The sequence below is a fragment of the Pieris rapae genome, chromosome 6, assembly GCF_905147795.1.
Source record: "Pieris rapae chromosome 6, ilPieRapa1.1, whole genome shotgun sequence".
NCBI lineage: Eukaryota > Metazoa > Arthropoda > Insecta > Lepidoptera > Pieridae > Pieris > Pieris rapae.
This window is the reverse complement of record NC_059514.1, coordinates 217,182-235,152: the sequence shown is the minus strand read 5'-3', so window position 1 is coordinate 235,152 and position 17,971 is coordinate 217,182. Positions and strand designations below refer to the sequence as shown.

The 17,971-nt window shown below is 36.5% G+C and overlaps 1 protein-coding gene across 5 annotated transcripts in view; it reads left to right on the top strand.

The window, feature by feature from the left end:
- LOC110999840 (brain tumor protein) overlaps nt 1-17,739 on the top strand; it is a 72,609-nt gene extending 54,870 nt beyond the window's left edge. For 3 of the 5 annotated variants that reach the window (XM_022269081.2, XM_022269082.2, XM_022269083.2), the window contains 2 exons: nt 6,218-6,272; nt 12,823-17,739. In XM_022269081.2, coding sequence (XP_022124773.1) covers nt 6,262-6,272; nt 12,823-15,379 — 2,568 coding nt within the window. In that variant the 5' untranslated portion in view covers nt 6,218-6,261 and the 3' untranslated portion in view covers nt 15,380-17,739. The remainder of the gene's footprint in view (nt 1-6,217; nt 6,273-12,822) is intronic. The other 2 variants (XM_022269084.2, XM_022269080.2) reach the window with 1 other exon arrangement.
- Nucleotides 17,740-17,971: the final 232 nt, after the last annotated feature.

Below are 17,971 nucleotides of genomic sequence, written 5' to 3'. Positions count from 1 at the left end.
CTTAAATACATAAAATCGCAATGTTATCATTCACCTCAAGACTCAGGTTTTCATTCAATTTAGCTTAAATTCATGTTGGATCATTATGCTATTATGAAATCGCATTTCTTTTTGTCGATGTTTGCTCTCAAAAAATGTCATGACATTTTTAAATTACAATGAACGCTACTGTTATACTGTGATAATAGAATAATAGGTTGGACAGAACCTATCAGCCTAGCCCAGTATTCCTTCGGGGCGCTAACAATTTGAGCGTATTTTTCTCGTCGGTTTTATTTAGAAATTTCCTTTAAATAAAAATATTCCCGTGGATTTATTTCCCGGGTTACGTGTTTGCTTTCACTTATAAATTCTATAGCTATGCACCTTTAGTAAACAAATATGCTAATTGCCCCTCTCTATAAAAACTTGTTGTATCGCGTAATTTCGAAACAATGAACAGAAGGTTTTATTAATAAAGCGGTGTCAACCCTGGCTCGATTTAATCAGTTAATGTATCATTCGCCGGATTTTACGATGTGCAATAGTGGTGTAGTTTTAAAAGCACCGTCCGACACAAATTTATGTCCGCATAAAGCGCAATACGTACTAAAATGCTATTTGGGTAAGTCTGAAAAATGGCCTGGTTTATACCCATCCACCTATTTGCGCGAAATTAAATTGCCTGTTCACACTTTTTCGGAAAATTGAAATTGCTTGAGCTTTTGAGAGTTTAAAAACGATCTCGGATTACTATAAAGCACCTATGTTCCCATAAAAATGATACATATTTAAACAGGTTCATATATTATCAGAAAAACAACCAATTGATGCAGTACACTTATTGCAACTATTCAAACTTTTTAAGTGGACACTATTTAATTTAGATTATTACTAGATTTTCAATTTCCCAATTCGTCGTCCCTCGTTAAACATTTAACTGCCGGTTAGTTTCAATTGGTTTAACTTTTAATGTTTCTAGTTTATAGACAAATTCAAAAGTGCTTTATTCGTGCTGATATATTCGAAAGGTAATCTTAAACTTAACATCCGAAACTCATTAGTCAACATAATACTATATGCAAACGATTGCTTGTAAATATCCTTTAAAGTCGACAGTAATAAATTGAAAAGTTGAACACAATACCATTAGCACACACATGGGCGATATCCGAAATGGCTGAACACCTGCATTTAAGTACAGAACGTAAACGATCCAAAGGCAGTGACGTTTCAGACGTGCTGGAGGGTTATTGCTTTTAAATTCGTTGTAATTCTAAATAATTTTATAATATGTCCTTTGGCAATATATGGTGAAACTAAATTATTGTTTATATCTGTTGAGCTCATCGTCATAGAAAGGTGTTTATTCATTCTATTGTTATGTAAAATATGCTTTAAAAAAGCTAAAACCTTAATTTGTACGAGACCCTTGTAACACATCATCAATCGTACAGAAAATGCATTATTTATTAATCGGTTACAGTCACGACTTCGGAGCCTTTTTTCTAGCCCACAAAGACATTTGTAACATAGAAAAAAGTTAATGAATTCCTTTAGAAGCGATACGTCATGTTCATGCGGGCTTACATTAAAAAAAATGGTCCTTTAAAAAAACGCAACCCGCGTGAGTGCCTCGAAATTCTTTATGTGGAGCACGTACGGCGGAAGCTCGTCGGCATCGATGTTAAACTCAATCCAAAAGTGCAGATACTAAAATATCGAAATTTATTTTCTCTTACAAACGTATTGGTACTTTATGGCTTGGCGCTATCGCGTTTAATAAGCTTGTGAAAAGGAAATAAACTCAAAACTTTTTTCTCTTATATGTCAGACGAATAGTAAGTTGTTTGATCAAATTTCGAAACTTATAAAATAAAATTTAATACAGTTTCGATTCACTTTTAATTTCTTTCATCAATAAATTTTATTGACAGGTTATGGGAACTAAACTATTGTTGAGAATCAGTCGAATTTAGTCACATCGTCAATTGCGTATCTCCAGAATAACCTTTAGCCTCATAGTGTCGGAGTCACAGACAATACAAACAAACTAGTCGAGATTGATGGAGAATCAAATCAACTGGATTGTTCAGTTTGACCGGTGAGATATGCAATTAAGGAATCAATGCATATTTAAGGTCATTTCGACGAGTGATGAATTATTGCATAATGTCATTTACGTTCAGTTCATTGGTGAATTTTTGTGTCTGTCTCAATTTTGCGTACAAATATTTTGTTGATCAACTGATCGGTAAACAGGTTGAATCGACAGATCGCTCAATTTTCTTCAATAATTCAGAGTACGAAGCATTACATCATTCTCGTCACTGCGCTATTACAGAAGCAATAAACTGAAACTAATTTGACTAGAACAGACAGTTTCGCCCCGAGCAGGGCCATAAAACCTAGGACGTTAATATCTTGCAATTCCACCTGAGCTGATGTAGGGTAAATGTACCATTTAGGAAACATTAACATCTTTTTCGTTACAAATACAAGGCGCTGTTCAAAAAATGAATTGATTTCTCTCTGAAGAGACGTGCTCTTACATCATTGATATTATAAAGTTCTAACATCTTTTAAATGATTATTCCAATTAATTAATCTATATTTGTTTTAAAATAAGTATTGTTTGATGATTTGCTTTTTTTTTAAACAGTACCGAGAGTTTTTACGCCGGCTTTTTCTCTCGGTCCACACCCTCTGTCTTCTTTGCCGATGAGTAGGGATGCCTACAGGTTCAAAATTAATGACGCGGAATAAGTGATACCTTGATGATCTTATTTTCCAAAATAAACGTATTTTTTTTTATTAACTACTTAGTACTTTTATGAAACTTAAAACAAAGCAAGACCTAAGTTCAAAGTGCATCAACATTGCGCTCCGACACAGGTATCATAACACCAAGTAATCACGAGGAATATACGCGACTAGTAATTAACCTGCCCCTCAGTCTGCCGTGTGCGGTATTAATAATAAAGTTCGTTTTGGCCTGGCACTAGGGAATGCTTCCCTGGCACAGGTCGGGAGTAATTTTTAGTTGAGGTTGTAAAATTTTTAGAACTCTGTCGAGTTGACTTTGTAATTTCGGTTGATGAAACTACGTAATTTACTTGTGAGTTATGAGTTATTCGCTAACGAATAGTTTTATTTATGTAATAGGAGGCAAACTGGCAGAAGGCTCACCTAATCATAAGCGATACTTGCACTTGCACAATTCCATTGCCAAAAGGCTCGCAAGTGCCTCACCGTCCTTTTAAATTTCATACCTCTTGTTGGATGCGGTTTAAAAGCAGCGTTTAGGATATATAGCTTGGCTTCTAAAATATTTTGTTCCGTATAATATATTGCTAAGTTATAATGAAATATTCAATGAGAAATCTCTTGCGTTAGGAAAGTTTTGCATTTTCTTGAGACAATGTTAATTAATCCTATTTTAAACAACGCCACAACTTCGAAAAATTTAGAAATTCATTCACAGAATTAAATAAGGGTCTCTCGAAATTTAAGAATGTGTCATAAGTTGGACATATATTACAGACAGCAAGTAAAGATAATGCAGCTGTTCCGTTGTTCTGTTTAATTCGATCCATCCGATCGAATTAACACAGAAAACAGACTAATGATCTTGTAGGTCCGAGAAACGACTTTTCAATTCGTTGGTATGATAAATAGCTCCAGTTTCCACGAATTTTAAATTGCCAAGTATTGTTCGGGAGCGTTCTGAATTTAAATCCATTTTACATCTGTCACACAAAGGGATTATACCTTCGGAAATTTCGTTGTATCCCTAAATGTTTTCCCGAAATGTTGGAAACAAAATCGGCGCAGTTTTTATTTTATTTCACACACATAATACGACCATTTCTGTAATACAACGGAACTGATTATTTAAATATCTACCGAAACTTACTGTTTTCGTGACGGAATCACATTTTTTTTAAATCCATAGTACACTTACCGCGTGCTTCCGTCGCGTGATCACTGAAACTTTAAAGGTGAAATATTGGGAAAGTTTTTAGAACAATGCCATTAATGCCTCCATAGTTCATAATTATTAGTTAAAGAATGCCAAAGTAAACCTGTAGCATAAATGTTTGGCCGGTTTACATTGGCTAATAATTGAATTCAACCTTTGGGTTGAATTGACGTGCGTGCGCGTCATTCTAGTTTGGTAGTGGAGTTGATATAAATATAAAAAATTGGTTATACTTGTTATAATATAACACGAGGCCACTATCTTCCAACTTCTTCAAATAGTTTTCCTCATCACATAAACATATAAAATTTGACTCAGTCCTAATCTATATAAATACAAGGCAATAAATAGAACATGGTTCAGGCCTTTATAGTTTTATTTGAACCAAAAACTCCGCAGTAACTATAATACCAGAACTATTATGGCACAGCCGCATTGAAAACGTTTCATGCTTACACGAAATTCAAACTTTACAGCTTGTTAATATCGCTTTTAAGTTTTTGTTCAACCCGAGTTATGACTATTCGACTAATCTTACTACTGACTGTGCTACTATTTTGGAATTGGTGTAAAAACAATAAATAATTCCCCTATTTGCCTTGAAAGTGGTAAATATAATATGTAGATGAATTAAAAAAGCAACACAATCGTTCAAATCAAACTAGCTTCTAAATGATAATTTAAAAAAATATATTAAAAAAAATAAACAAAACTACACAAATAATTTTGAAAGTTTGCATAAAGTTGAACTTAAAGACGACGCTCTTGTGCGACTTGTACGTCGTAAAATTGCGTAGTGGGTAATCAGCAGGTTTTTTGTTCATTAAACATGTAACAATGCAGTAACATGAATTATGCAAATGTGCCCGATAATGTATGTCGCAGTTGTGGTAACTAATGCACACTCATTTGTTAAATATAGTATATACATGCTTACGATAAGGGAGTAATATTTTCCCTAACTGCTAATAGTGACATCTCATTGATTATTCCAGATAAAATAGGACAAATGTAGAATATTGTCAAAGCGCATTCCGCCCACCTAAAAGTCCACATCTGTTCCGCAGACCAATTGTCTAAGCGTGAACAAAAAAGTTTAAACAATACTCCACAGAGCCACGGCAATTTACGGAATACAGCTGCGCCAATTAATTTCGTGTAAACCAACACAGCTGATGAACATCATTCGAATAACGATTCGAATGAAATCGATGTCCAAAAAAATGTCAGTCGATTTTAAAAAAGGAATAACCGACGCTCGATCCCAGCTGTTTCCGCGCACAGCTGATCGAACGGATATTGGCTGTTACGGAAACTGTCTCGCTCGCACGTATTAGGGTTGAAACAGTTAATCATGTGTGAATGCGGGTCATTAACGCCGGAACCCAATATTGTATTCACAATCTAAGAAAGAAAATAATCCGAGATTGTGGACCGAGACAGTCGATCGATCTCCGATCTGCATTCCAATAACCAAACCCTACGAAGACAATCCATTTTTGGCGACATTAAAAAAAATTTAAGGTAGGATATTGACACAGTTGAACTGTAATTTTTATACAAAAGTCTATCTACAGATACCGTTCTGATCTACTATGCATAGCTTGTATCGACAGATGGCTATTACAATCCATCTGTTGAAAAATGGATTGAGATAGGTTATTGGGCGTAAGATGTGTGACTCCCGTGTTTAGGCTTTTGTGTAGAACTGAAGCCGACCAAAATCTTGTGATAATGGATTACGTCACGATAAATTGCATTTTGAGCGCAATCTGTGCGTGACCCTTGTAAACGCCTTACGTGGAGACAGTAATATATATTTATTCCTTATAAATGTTAATATGTTATGTTAAATAAAACAGCTATTTGTAATTATGAAAGTTATTATAACACAACATTAACTTTTATTACAACGTTATACATGTCGTATTTTCCTGGCGTCGCCAGCCCCGATTGTCACACTGGTTTCTTTCGGCTCTATTAATTTTCCCCGCCGTCCTTTAATGAGTACTTCAAAGTCTCGAGTGTTCCGCGTTTTTATTAGCCTCTTACAGATAACCTGCCAAAGAGACGCGGAGGAGCAAGAAGTTTCCTCGAATGTTTTTTTTTTTAATTTAAGACAGTTATTGGCGTTTTCCAGCAGAGGTTCTTACTTTTACAAAAGTTATGTGACATAGTCCTCAAAATCTTAGAACTCTTTCTTAAGGTACCATCCTTGTCACTCAAGTACTTATAATTATTACTTTTTTGTTTCAGGTGAGTATCGTGACTCGGAGAACACAATATCCAAATGTTGAAGAATGATTTACGAGTAAGTCTCAATTACAATTGACGCTGTATCTGTCGGTATAAGGTGCCTGACAGCATACAACGCTTACATGTTAATTAAAAGTACTTTAACATTACGCTAGTCGTACGCTCCTATATACTAGATAATGAATTATCTTTAAATTCTCACTTATTTTTTACGATTATGACTGGCCTTGTTTGAATTATAAAGTCCTTCGTTTACCGACATGCTTAGCTCTCCATAGTTAACTTTTATACTAATAATTTAATATTCAACTTGCAAAATGTATTTAAACTAGAAACAAACGCCAACTCAGATTATCCGCTATAGAAAATAATTTATTAAAGCGACTTTGAAAACATTTCTCGGATTGGAATACAAAATTTATAATTCTTTATCTTCTGATTTATTCTGTGCCTCGTTACAGAACCCTTTTAAGCCTATTTCCACTTGGAATATTCATTTCTGAATAACATCTATTCAAGCTTATCAAGACAAATAAAGTTGCTTTATTGTTGTTCCAATGCGCGACGCTTTAATTTAGACTGAAGTTTTCGCGCAAACTACGTTCACGTTGAAATATCTAAAACGAGATAAAAGTAATATGACATAGTAAATAAACGTTAAACAGAAAAGATACCAAATTATTACAGCTCTATTATAATTTGAAACTGTTTACCCCGAAATGGATTTTGTCTTCCCAATTAATATACTATCAATCCAATTATTTGTCCCTTTAAAATTTACCATTGATTAGTTAATTTTATACAGTCAATTCGAGATCAAAGTGTTTGTAGAGCGAAGTAAATCAAAGCAAATACGTACTAATTGGATAATAAACATTTTGAATTCGACATTGTCTGATTCGTTAACGAATTAACAGCGCGAATAGACCGCTGAGGAAGACAAGGGAGGGCTTAATTAAGGGTGGGTATGTCTGCTAAGAGACTCAACCTTAACTCAAGCTCATGCCTTGTATCTGAAACAGAATATTTCTTTTGTCTGAAGCACATCGCATGATTGAGTGACTGCCAACGTGAAAGCAATATTAAACCGCCTAAATAATTCGTAACACTGAATCTACTTTGCACGCTGAGTAAACAGTTTCAATCGTTCGATTGATGACATAGGTTTGCTTTAAAATGCATGAAGTGGTACCCGTTCAAATAGATCTTGTGTATTGCATTAGGATCCAAGGGTCTATCAATCCGGGTCTCTATTGACTCGATCTCTATGTAATGAATACTGATTATTCACCACGATGTTGGATGTGTTGGACTAACCGTCCGCCGAATTTCGATATGATATATACATTATATCCTTATATGAACCTTTTGAATGGAAACTTCAGTCACTATAGATCGGATCTGATATTATTTTCTGGTTCATATGCCAATTATATACTGCCTGGATGGTACAAAGCGGTCATGTTGGTGGTATGGGATTCGATTCTCGAACGAACAAATCGGTTAGGGAGAATATCAGGTACTTGCCTAAAATGATTTTATCCATTGAGAATTATTCGTACATTCACAGCATGCTATAATCAGCAGTACGATTAAACATTATGTCATTATTGAAAGAATTGTCATCGAAACATAATAATTTAATAAACAAACACGATTGATTGTTATATGATGCCGGCCAATTTGTATGCAAAGCTAAAACACACTTGTCACGTGACCAACAAATAGTGTTTTCTATATTATTAAAATTGTTTCCGAAACGTGAGTCACGCTAAACTTTATGGCGCTTTTGTCTATATAGGTGACTGGAAAGCCCGACAGAAATGTTATCGTATCAAAACGCGATTTGGTAACTCCGATTTAAATAAAATTAGTGTCACTATTTTGATGGATCATCAAATAATATAAAAGCAAGATGGGAGATTTATTTTATTTAATTTTGACAGCAAGATATGGCCCAAACTAAGTTTTAATACCGTGTCAGGGAATTATGTTAAACTCCCAACTCTGAGTTTCATACATTATTTATTTACTTGGGCAGATTTGCATTACGACACTTATTGAACAAGTTTCAAATTTCGCCATTCAATATTAAAGATTAAGCGACTTCAAAGGAATATTTTTGTAACAGATTTTTCATAGAAAACCCGGAGCTCATTTGATTGGAGGGAAGTTTTCATCAAATTATAAAATAAGGGGAGTGAACTTAATTATCAACGGGGATGATATCCAAGGCATTTTTTTTGGAGTATTTCTTCGGGGAGTTAGCTGCAGAGTATACTTTGAGCGTGTTGATCAGCCGTTATGTACTTTAATTATTACACCGCTTATAAGACCCGGTTTTGGATCATCATTGAAACACGTCTGACAAATGTGTCCAACGTGTCATTTGATACGTAGTACTTTTTGCATTCACATCTAAACACATAAAATAAAATGTGTGACTGTTTCAGTAAACATGATAAAGCTCTTAGTGCTAACTATGATAACTGGTTGAGCTCTTACGATGCCGTCGGAGGTGTCATTAATTTTCGTGGGAATTCCTATTACAAGAAGACAACGTAATGTTTTAGTGTCATTAATATATAAATTTTTAAACTGGCGTATGTACTTAAGGAAAATAAGAACATCGGTTCCCATATCCAACCACGTTTTGACAGAAGGCGTTTATGGCACACGTCTTATCTTAATGCCAGCGGTTTTTGTGAACGAACTTCCCCCAAGATGACTCCGTATGAATATGTAATTTACAGCTTAACTTTGTGCGATGAGATGAATTCTATTATAGAACATTGTGCTTTTATTTTATCTGTAATAAAAAATAGTTAACTTGTGGTCACAATACGTTTTGGCATTACAATGCCTTTATCGCCAAATCTTAGCTTATCACCAGTTATTTTTGAAAATAACGAATGATTGGGAATTAGTACACGTAATAATGGCAATTCTGCTTGACGCCTATTGGATGACCACAATGGTACCCTTAAAACTCGTCCAGGCTATACCAATTTGACCCTTAAAGCAAACCAGCGTAAAGACCCATTTTCCCGCGACGAATCGAGTGATTTACAATAGTTCGGAAAACCTTTTGGAGCTGGGTAATCTGCTTCGGAGCGATCGCAATTAATGGGAACCCGGAGTACTATTGCCGAAGATATAACTTCACAGGAATGGCCTCCCGTAACTAATAAATAGGTGACGTGAGTAACTTTCAAGTAATGTGTTGAACCGTTACCAAAGTTTTCGTCCTAATTACAAGCGAGTACGTTATCAATTAGAAAACTCAGTCGTTCATTAATTAAGTAATTTTATGTCATACATCAGACGCAACGTGACCGAGAAATTTGGTCTTAAATGTTCTTATTTTAACGATACCAGGCTCGTCTCAATATATTCTCAAAGCTTACACTTTATAGCTTTCCTATTAGTTCCTCAGACGCTGCTGAAATTACCTTTTAAATTTCAAGATGTGGCCATATACAATTTTAAGATATCTCCGAAGCTGTATTTCCGCCGGCCCTCCAGGGAGAGGGTTGAAATTTAGAAATGCGGCAACTCCGCATTGGAGCTAAAAGACATTTCGCTCGTGTATCTCCCTCGGGGAGAAAACTTCGCTTGACCAATGTCGGTAGTCTTCGAGGCTTCTGAAATTAACCTCATAAATAATATGAGACGCCGGATTTTGGCTGTTAAATCCAGCTTTGAGGATACAACTGATTGAAACCAAACAAAGAAGAACTTGTTCGGATGTATTTGGATTTCACTTAAATTTGGCTTGAACAGAATTTAAGTGATTTATTTAATTTCACATGAAGTGTACTTTTTTATTACTCCTTTCACTTTTCACCTTTAAAAGATGCGGCAAACATTGTCAGAGGCGTCGGCAAGATGTCAGTAATAAGAAATACATTGTTTGACACAAACATTTCACAAATCGTAAAATCAGTCCAATCTTGTATCTTATTCTCGAGGAGGTAAATCAGAATAGTATGCCAGTGAGCCAATTTAGCCGAGCGTTCGTATCGAGCTGGCAATTGTTGGGAATTGCGCCCTATTGTTGACGGGAAATCTTCGGGAAAGGTGTACCAAGTTTATTGGTAGCTGGCAACTATTACTTTGTAATGCCGTGTATTCAATAATAAGTAAAATACTTGTTACATTGGTTCGGAATAACTGTGCCATTAAATATTACGCCTAATGTATTCTATGCGAGCTGGAACATAGCATTAGAGACATGTAAATTGAACGTATATGCACGTCTCTGTCATTCTATCACTAATGGCTGTTAGCTTTTGCTGTGTCAAGCATGAAGCTTTGTCTACGCAACGATGTATTATGCAACCTCTGCATACGGCCTCTTTGCACTGTAGAACCGCTTTGATACTGATAGTGATGGTCTTAAGGCATTTGTGTGCGGATCTGATTTGATGAAGCTATTCATTCAGCGATCGATAACAAATAAAACAGTGCGTAAAGATTTGGCAAAATATGTAAACAAAATGAGAGAAAATTAACGAAATTGGATAAAAATTTTAGGTTAGACCTCATAAGTTGGAAGGTCTAACCGTCTTATAACTTATTATAGGATGAATGCGGATAAGTTACAGAAAGGCGGAAGCTTATAGGCACAGATTGAGATCCCTATATCACGTTGATATATAACCGGTAAAGGAAGCTACATACAAACGGACAGTCATTATGTATGCGGCCGATCGCTCTGTCACGTCACAGGGGACAGTAATCTATGACCGGTTGCAGCCCTAGCCGAAATTCCTCTAACCAAGCTAGGGTTGACAAATCTATGTATATATCTTTTAATAATAATCTAGAAACTCACTAATGCTGTAAAGTAATCAAAAACCAATATGTCGGTCCGTTGTAAGTTACGAAATACCATAAAGTATGTTTAAAATAAAAATAATAACTACCTCAATAAGTAATCCTGTAAAATAAGAAGCCGGGCAGATAAGAAGTAAAAAAATCGTTTATCCATACTAATATGGAGATGGTTTATTCAAAATTAAATGGATTGTACAACCCTATAGAAGTCGATTGAGCTCCAACTTGTACCTATGTAAATATATAGTGATATACGCTTGGTTCCTTGTCGACAGTAGGTACTATATTATGTAAGCTTCCTAATATTTATATTTGTTCTTTTATTTTATTTATTGTTTTGTTAATCGTTTGTTATAATAATTAGTTTTTATTGGTATTTAATTCTTCCGCAACGACATTTGCAAGGGATGAGTAACACGCCCGTGAACATGAACCTTCCGTAAGACTTAATTTTGTAGTCTAAGCAAGGACTTATTAGCTTTATACAGGGTTATTGTTGGTAGGACTAAACAGTTATTTGGAGAGGCTTTACTTATTTCCCAACCCCAACTTATTCCTAAAGTCTTGGAAGGGAGGACATTTATTATATAAGCGGAGATATTCAATATCTATCTCTACCGAAACATTTATTCACTACGATAGCAGAGTAATATATTATATACATTAGTTGTAGAAGTATCAATAGTTTTTTACGAAATTCTTTGAAATTGTCATGTCAGGATCTTTGAAATAAGTTTGGATTCTCGCCGTGCTTCGATACGCCAAGATTCGACCCCAGAACACATTAGTCATGCTGCAAGGCCATTCACCTTGCAAATATCGCCCCTTGCGAAATAACCACCCTCACCCTAATTCGACGAGTTTCCCCTCACCGTTGCCATGGCAACGGACTCCCTTTCAAGTGCATGGGCACCTTAAACTGCACAAATGTTTTGTATTGAAACATTTAAATTAACAGGGTTTTCATAAAACCCGCTTTTAATGCCTCATTCAACATTATCCTTAATTATGAAACTATGATGTTGAAGTAAATCGCTTTAAGTAAAACGTTTTGTTTCGTGTAAATGTCCAACCTATTAACAAAATATTTTCACAAAGTTAAGGCGATTGTAAGACGATCTAATTCAATTAAATTTACTATCTTTCTAACTAATCTTTATATGCCTTATAAGTCTGGCAAGTTTTCATCATAAATTATCATTAAACAGCCCGCAGTTTGCAGCCACCTGTAAGGTGCTTTATCTTAAAATTGAAATATAAAAGATAATCTCTTATATTTATGGCGATGCTACAGCTTCACGCTGTGAGAAAACTGAACTTGGCTCTTAATACGTTAGTCTTTACTAACTTTAATAAAAGGTGATGTTTATTATGTCGGGACATAGAAAACGTGCCTATGTGTAGGCATATAACATAAAATCAAATTTTCCTAAATAAATACTTTCAACCATTTCATGTATTCGCATAATATTCAGTAAATATACACTCAATATATCTATCGAATATAGCTTAAGAATACCCATTTGCGAGGATGTACCATTTCCCCATCTGTTACGCCGCACGGTATCTTTTACGAGAAATTCAAACATTGCCATTTTCCTTAACGCGACACGGCTACGACTCCTAAATATTACTTATTTCCTCTGACTCTCCTTGTGTATTTTTAGTAAATACAGGTCATTTAATATCTTTAATTAGAAATATTAATAATATACTATGTTTGTACGAGATTCTTTTAGTGATATTGTTATTTTTTGTAATTTCAGGGATGCCGGTGTCCTGAAGATGGCCTCACGCACCCCGTCCCTTGAGTCGCTGCCCGGTGCCAATTCTATAGGTTCGCTGGAGCGTGGCTCCTTATCACCACTGACCTTGAGCGGCTCCTCGCCTCCCGCGAGTGACTCCGCCGTATGTGATCTTCGCGAATTCGACGGTCTAGACACCACCTGTGCTATTTGCCGAGAGACATTCGTTGACCCTAAAGTTCTCAACTGCTTCCACACCTTCTGCAGAGGTTGCCTGGAGCGTGAACAAACCCACCCCGACAAAGTAACCTGCGTCACTTGCCGAGTGGATAGTCACCTGTCCCCAGCCGGTATACCTGGACTCCTCACAAATCTAGTGATTGCAGCGGCCGTCGAACAGGACGCTGATCTTCTGCCGTCAGGACGTCAGACTAATTCGCCCACTGCACCTTGTACCGGCTGCAAGTCTAAGGAATCCGACGCCGTAGCGCGCTGTGTAGATTGCGCTAACTTCCTGTGTCCCAATTGCGTCATGGCTCACCAATTCATGCATTGCTTTGAAGGTCATCGTGTGCTGGCCTTCACGGACCTAAAAGATGATAAAGGTCTTCTTAACTCGACGCTCTCGGCGAGCGGTGATAAAACCGCATTCTGCCCGAGACACAAAAATGATATTCTGAAATACTTTTGTCGCACTTGTTCTGTGCCAGTGTGCAAAGAATGTACAATTATCGAACACCCCGCGGCGCTACACGACTGTGAACATTTGTCGGATGCGGGGCCAAAACAACTTGAACTCATGCAGCAAGCAGTCAATGAAGCTAAAACACGTGCAACGGAAATAAGACACGTTGTGAAGACGGTAGAACATGCTGCTGGTAAACTTCAAGTTCAATATCATAAAGCTCAAAATGAAATTAACGACACCTTCCAATTCTACCGCTCTATGCTAGAAGAGCGTAGACAGGAGTTACTGAAGGAACTGGAAAGTGTTTTCTCGACAAAGCAAATTGCTCTCACTGTCGTAGGGCAGAAAGCTCAAGAAACTGTAGACAAAATATATCAAACTTGCGATTTCGTCGAAAGGTTGACCAAATGCGCCAACATCGCCGAAATATTGATGTTTAGAAAACTTTTAGATACTAAACTGCAATCTTTAATTAGCACGAACCCAGAACAAAGTGTACAAACAGCTTGCGAACTTGAATTTGTATCGAATTATCAAGCGATACAAGTCGGCGTCAGAAACACTTTTGGTTACGTTCGCTCTAGTTCTGAAGCGAACGTCGGTCCCACCAAACAACCACCGATCGCTCGGCCCACAAACGGTTCTCTGTTGAATGGCGGATCTTCCTCGAGCAGCAGCAGCGTAAATGGAAGCTCAGGAAGCCTTAACGGTGGTATTCACCTGCCGACTGGATTAAATGGTGTTTTAGACAGACCCTACTCGAATGGACTTCTCGGTCCCACGAGCCAATCAACATCTCCGTTTGATACGAACATTATCTCCAAACGTTTTACTAGTGGTAACTCTCTCGGGCCTTTCTCCACTGCCATTGGAGACATCAACTTAAACGGCATAAACCCATACGAAAAATGGTCAAATGGAGGATGTGACACGCTGTTCCCTCCCGCCACATCGGACCCATATTCTCTTTCTGCTGCCGCTCATTCAGATCCAATTTTAGATTTGACAAACAAATTAATATCCACTGCTATATTCCCTCCAAAATCACAGATCAAACGGCAAAAGATGATATATCACTGTAAATTCGGTGAGTTCGGTGTGATGGAAGGCCAATTCACAGAACCAAGCGGAGTCGCTGTCAATGCTCAAAACGACATTATTGTCGCCGATACTAACAACCACCGAATTCAGATTTTCGACAAAGAGGGCCGCTTTAAGTTTCAGTTTGGCGAGTGTGGCAAACGAGATGGACAGCTTCTGTACCCTAACAGGGTAGCCGTTGTCCGAACCTCTGGAGATATTATCGTTACAGAAAGATCGCCGACGCACCAAATACAAATTTACAATCAGTATGGTCAATTTGTTCGAAAATTCGGTGCCAATATTCTTCAACACCCCCGCGGTGTCACCGTGGATAACAAAGGACGAATCGTCGTCGTGGAATGTAAAGTTATGCGTGTCATTATCTTTGACCAAGTAGGAAACGTACTCCAGAAATTTGGATGCTCAAAACATTTAGAATTTCCGAACGGCGTTGTGGTGAACGACAAACAAGAAATATTCATAAGTGACAACAGGGCGCATTGCGTCAAAGTCTTTAACTACGAAGGCATTTACTTGCGCCAGATCGGAGGAGAAGGAGTGACTAACTACCCGATAGGCGTGGGCATCAACGCAGCCGGCGAAATCTTAATCGCCGACAATCACAACAACTTCAACCTTACAATATTCACTCAAGACGGACAGTTGGTATCGGCTTTAGAAAGTAAAGTAAAACACGCTCAATGCTTCGACGTAGCTCTCATGGACGACGGCTCGGTAGTTCTCGCGAGCAAAGATTACCGCCTCTATATTTACCGTTACGTGCAAGTGCCACCTATTGGCATGTGAACGTCCCGAGCTCGCTCAACCCCATCGCAGTCGGGAACTTCCGGCGACACTTAAAGCCAAAAATAAAGTTAACGATTCTGGCCATATGTGTCAATTTTTATTACGAAGTGACTCTTGAAGTGGAATATAAGAAAGGACTACGTTTGCGGCGGCGATGTGATCACTTTACCGATAGCCCTCCGCCAAGGCGACGCCTAGGTCGAGGGAGGCTCGATGCATTATGTACCTACATTTTAAACGAAACTGTAATGAGATTAGTTTTAGTATTGACATTGTTATATAAGTACCTAAGTGGAGTACGAGAGATTATTCCGTTGGTTGGAGCCGAAAATATCGTATGATTCTCGACCCTTATCATTTTTGATCTATGAATAATATTTTTCCATATCCCACGTCGTTAAATTAGGGATGAATATTACGGGCGTTTGTATTATTTAGCCCATTTGTTGGACCAATATTTTAACTATTATTACTTAAAATTGTTAGGCGTTAAGCGAGTGATTTTATTGAATTAAGAGAGCATCGAGTGGTATTGTTGTTAGTTTTAAGGATATTCTTCGGCACAATGGCACTTCCTGTTTTGAATTAGCACTTATTCTGTGTCGATGGAAAAATAATTATGAATCTAATTAAGAAGTTGTTACATATTCTTAGGTAAGTGTTAAATGGAATTAAACTAAAATGGACAACCTTTAGTTACTACCCCCTTTTTAATGTAGTTACAAAAATTAGGGAAAGTGATGTTAGGGGTTTTATCAATGACAAAGTTGACTGCGGCGTTTCTTAAAGAACGAATAGATCAAAAGTTTAGTTGACACAACGGGAGATCTTTATATGTGATTAGACATCACACGAGAAGTGAGTTGCGCCAGTCCTTGAGATGATAAGAACTTGGAGTATTATAAAGCATTTGAGAATGGTTGTTTTTGATTTTGAGCATTGGAATACTGTTAGGACTACAGATATGACGTCATCACCGCCTAGTCACTGAGAGCCCACGGATCCATAAATTCCTCAATTTCGTTGTTTTTATTACAATTAGTAACATTTGGTTGATATAATATTATTCGTTTTTATACAAAACTTAAGTAGGTATTTTATATTAATTAAACACGGTAGTAACTAGTAGAGCACTTAGTGAAGGTTCGTTTCGCTAGATTTTTTGATTTAACTATTTTTCGAGATTTTAACGGTGTGACGCATTTTGCTGCTCACTGTAGTATTATAGCTTACTTGATATGTCTTACAAACCTGTTGATTCTAGTAAGATATTTTTTATACGAAAGCAACTTTATTTTTGTAGCATTATTAGATTACGGTGCATGTGTAACGTTTATTTTTCTTATTTTATGAATATTATGCTATCGTTAGATTACTACTTTACCGCGTGTTTGAGTGTGTTAGAGGAATTATTTTAGCTTGATTTTTCATTTTTTAGTTTTATTTTTTGTAGTTTGCTGAATCTATGACAATAAACAGATCTGCCGCTTAATGTTTGATCTGAATAAGCCTCTAGAGTAAGACGATTGAAGCCACGCCACTATGACCGTTGCTCGTATACCTGCAATACCTGCTTTACATGTGCCATACAACCATGTTGTGATGTATTAAGTGATATTAAGTGTTGTTTGTAAATATGTACCATAATATCTTTGTACCGAATTTTATACATAAGTTTATCGAATTTTTTCACTACTATTTGTGCAAATTACTTGGTCAATAATGCAATGAATTGCTTATAAAGGCTTTATGATTTTTTCACTTATCTCGCACGTAAGACATTATTGTTCGCAAATTTGCATTAAAGTTTCTGAAAGGTTCTCGGGATAATTTATTTGTCTGCATTTAGCAGTCCACGGTGCTTTCAATCGAATCATATTTGACGTGGCTTCGATCTAACTCCATCAGATTTTGTCACTAGATTAGGCGAAATAGAGTTTTTGATCCATTCTTTAGAATCTAAATTGGAGTGATTGATCACCAATGATTTAACGTATAGCGTCTGTTCCTAGTAAATTATTCCGTTCTAAAGATGGCTTTTTGAATTCTATTTCTTTTAATCTACTGCTCACATTTTGGTCTGCTAAATTTAAACCGATAATGTTTCTTTTGTGATCAATGACAACTTTTTTATCATTACGAGATCCAATAATTTGTTCACATACAATGAATACAAATCACACGATAAACTATCGGTTTAAAAAAGCTCTTAGGATTAGTCCGGATCGTTCATTCATCGCGTTACCCACGAACGATCGGTATTTGATAAAACATACGCTTTTACTTAATTAAAAATGATTCATCGTATTATATTTATATTAAGTACCTATAACTTAGTATATCGAAATTCTATGTAAGATTATGCAACCTATGACAACTGCTCCCGTTATCTATGTAATCCAGTTTTTATTATTTTTTGATTTTACAGTAATTATTTAGTTTTGTTTTTCAAGAGACGTGTTTTAAGTTTGTATTATTTTTGTTCACAAATGACTAAGTTTGTGGTTTAGCATAATATAACACATAAAGAGATTTAAGAGTAAATCTTTCATTCTTAAAAATTGCATTTCTGAAGCTTAAGGACTGATTAAA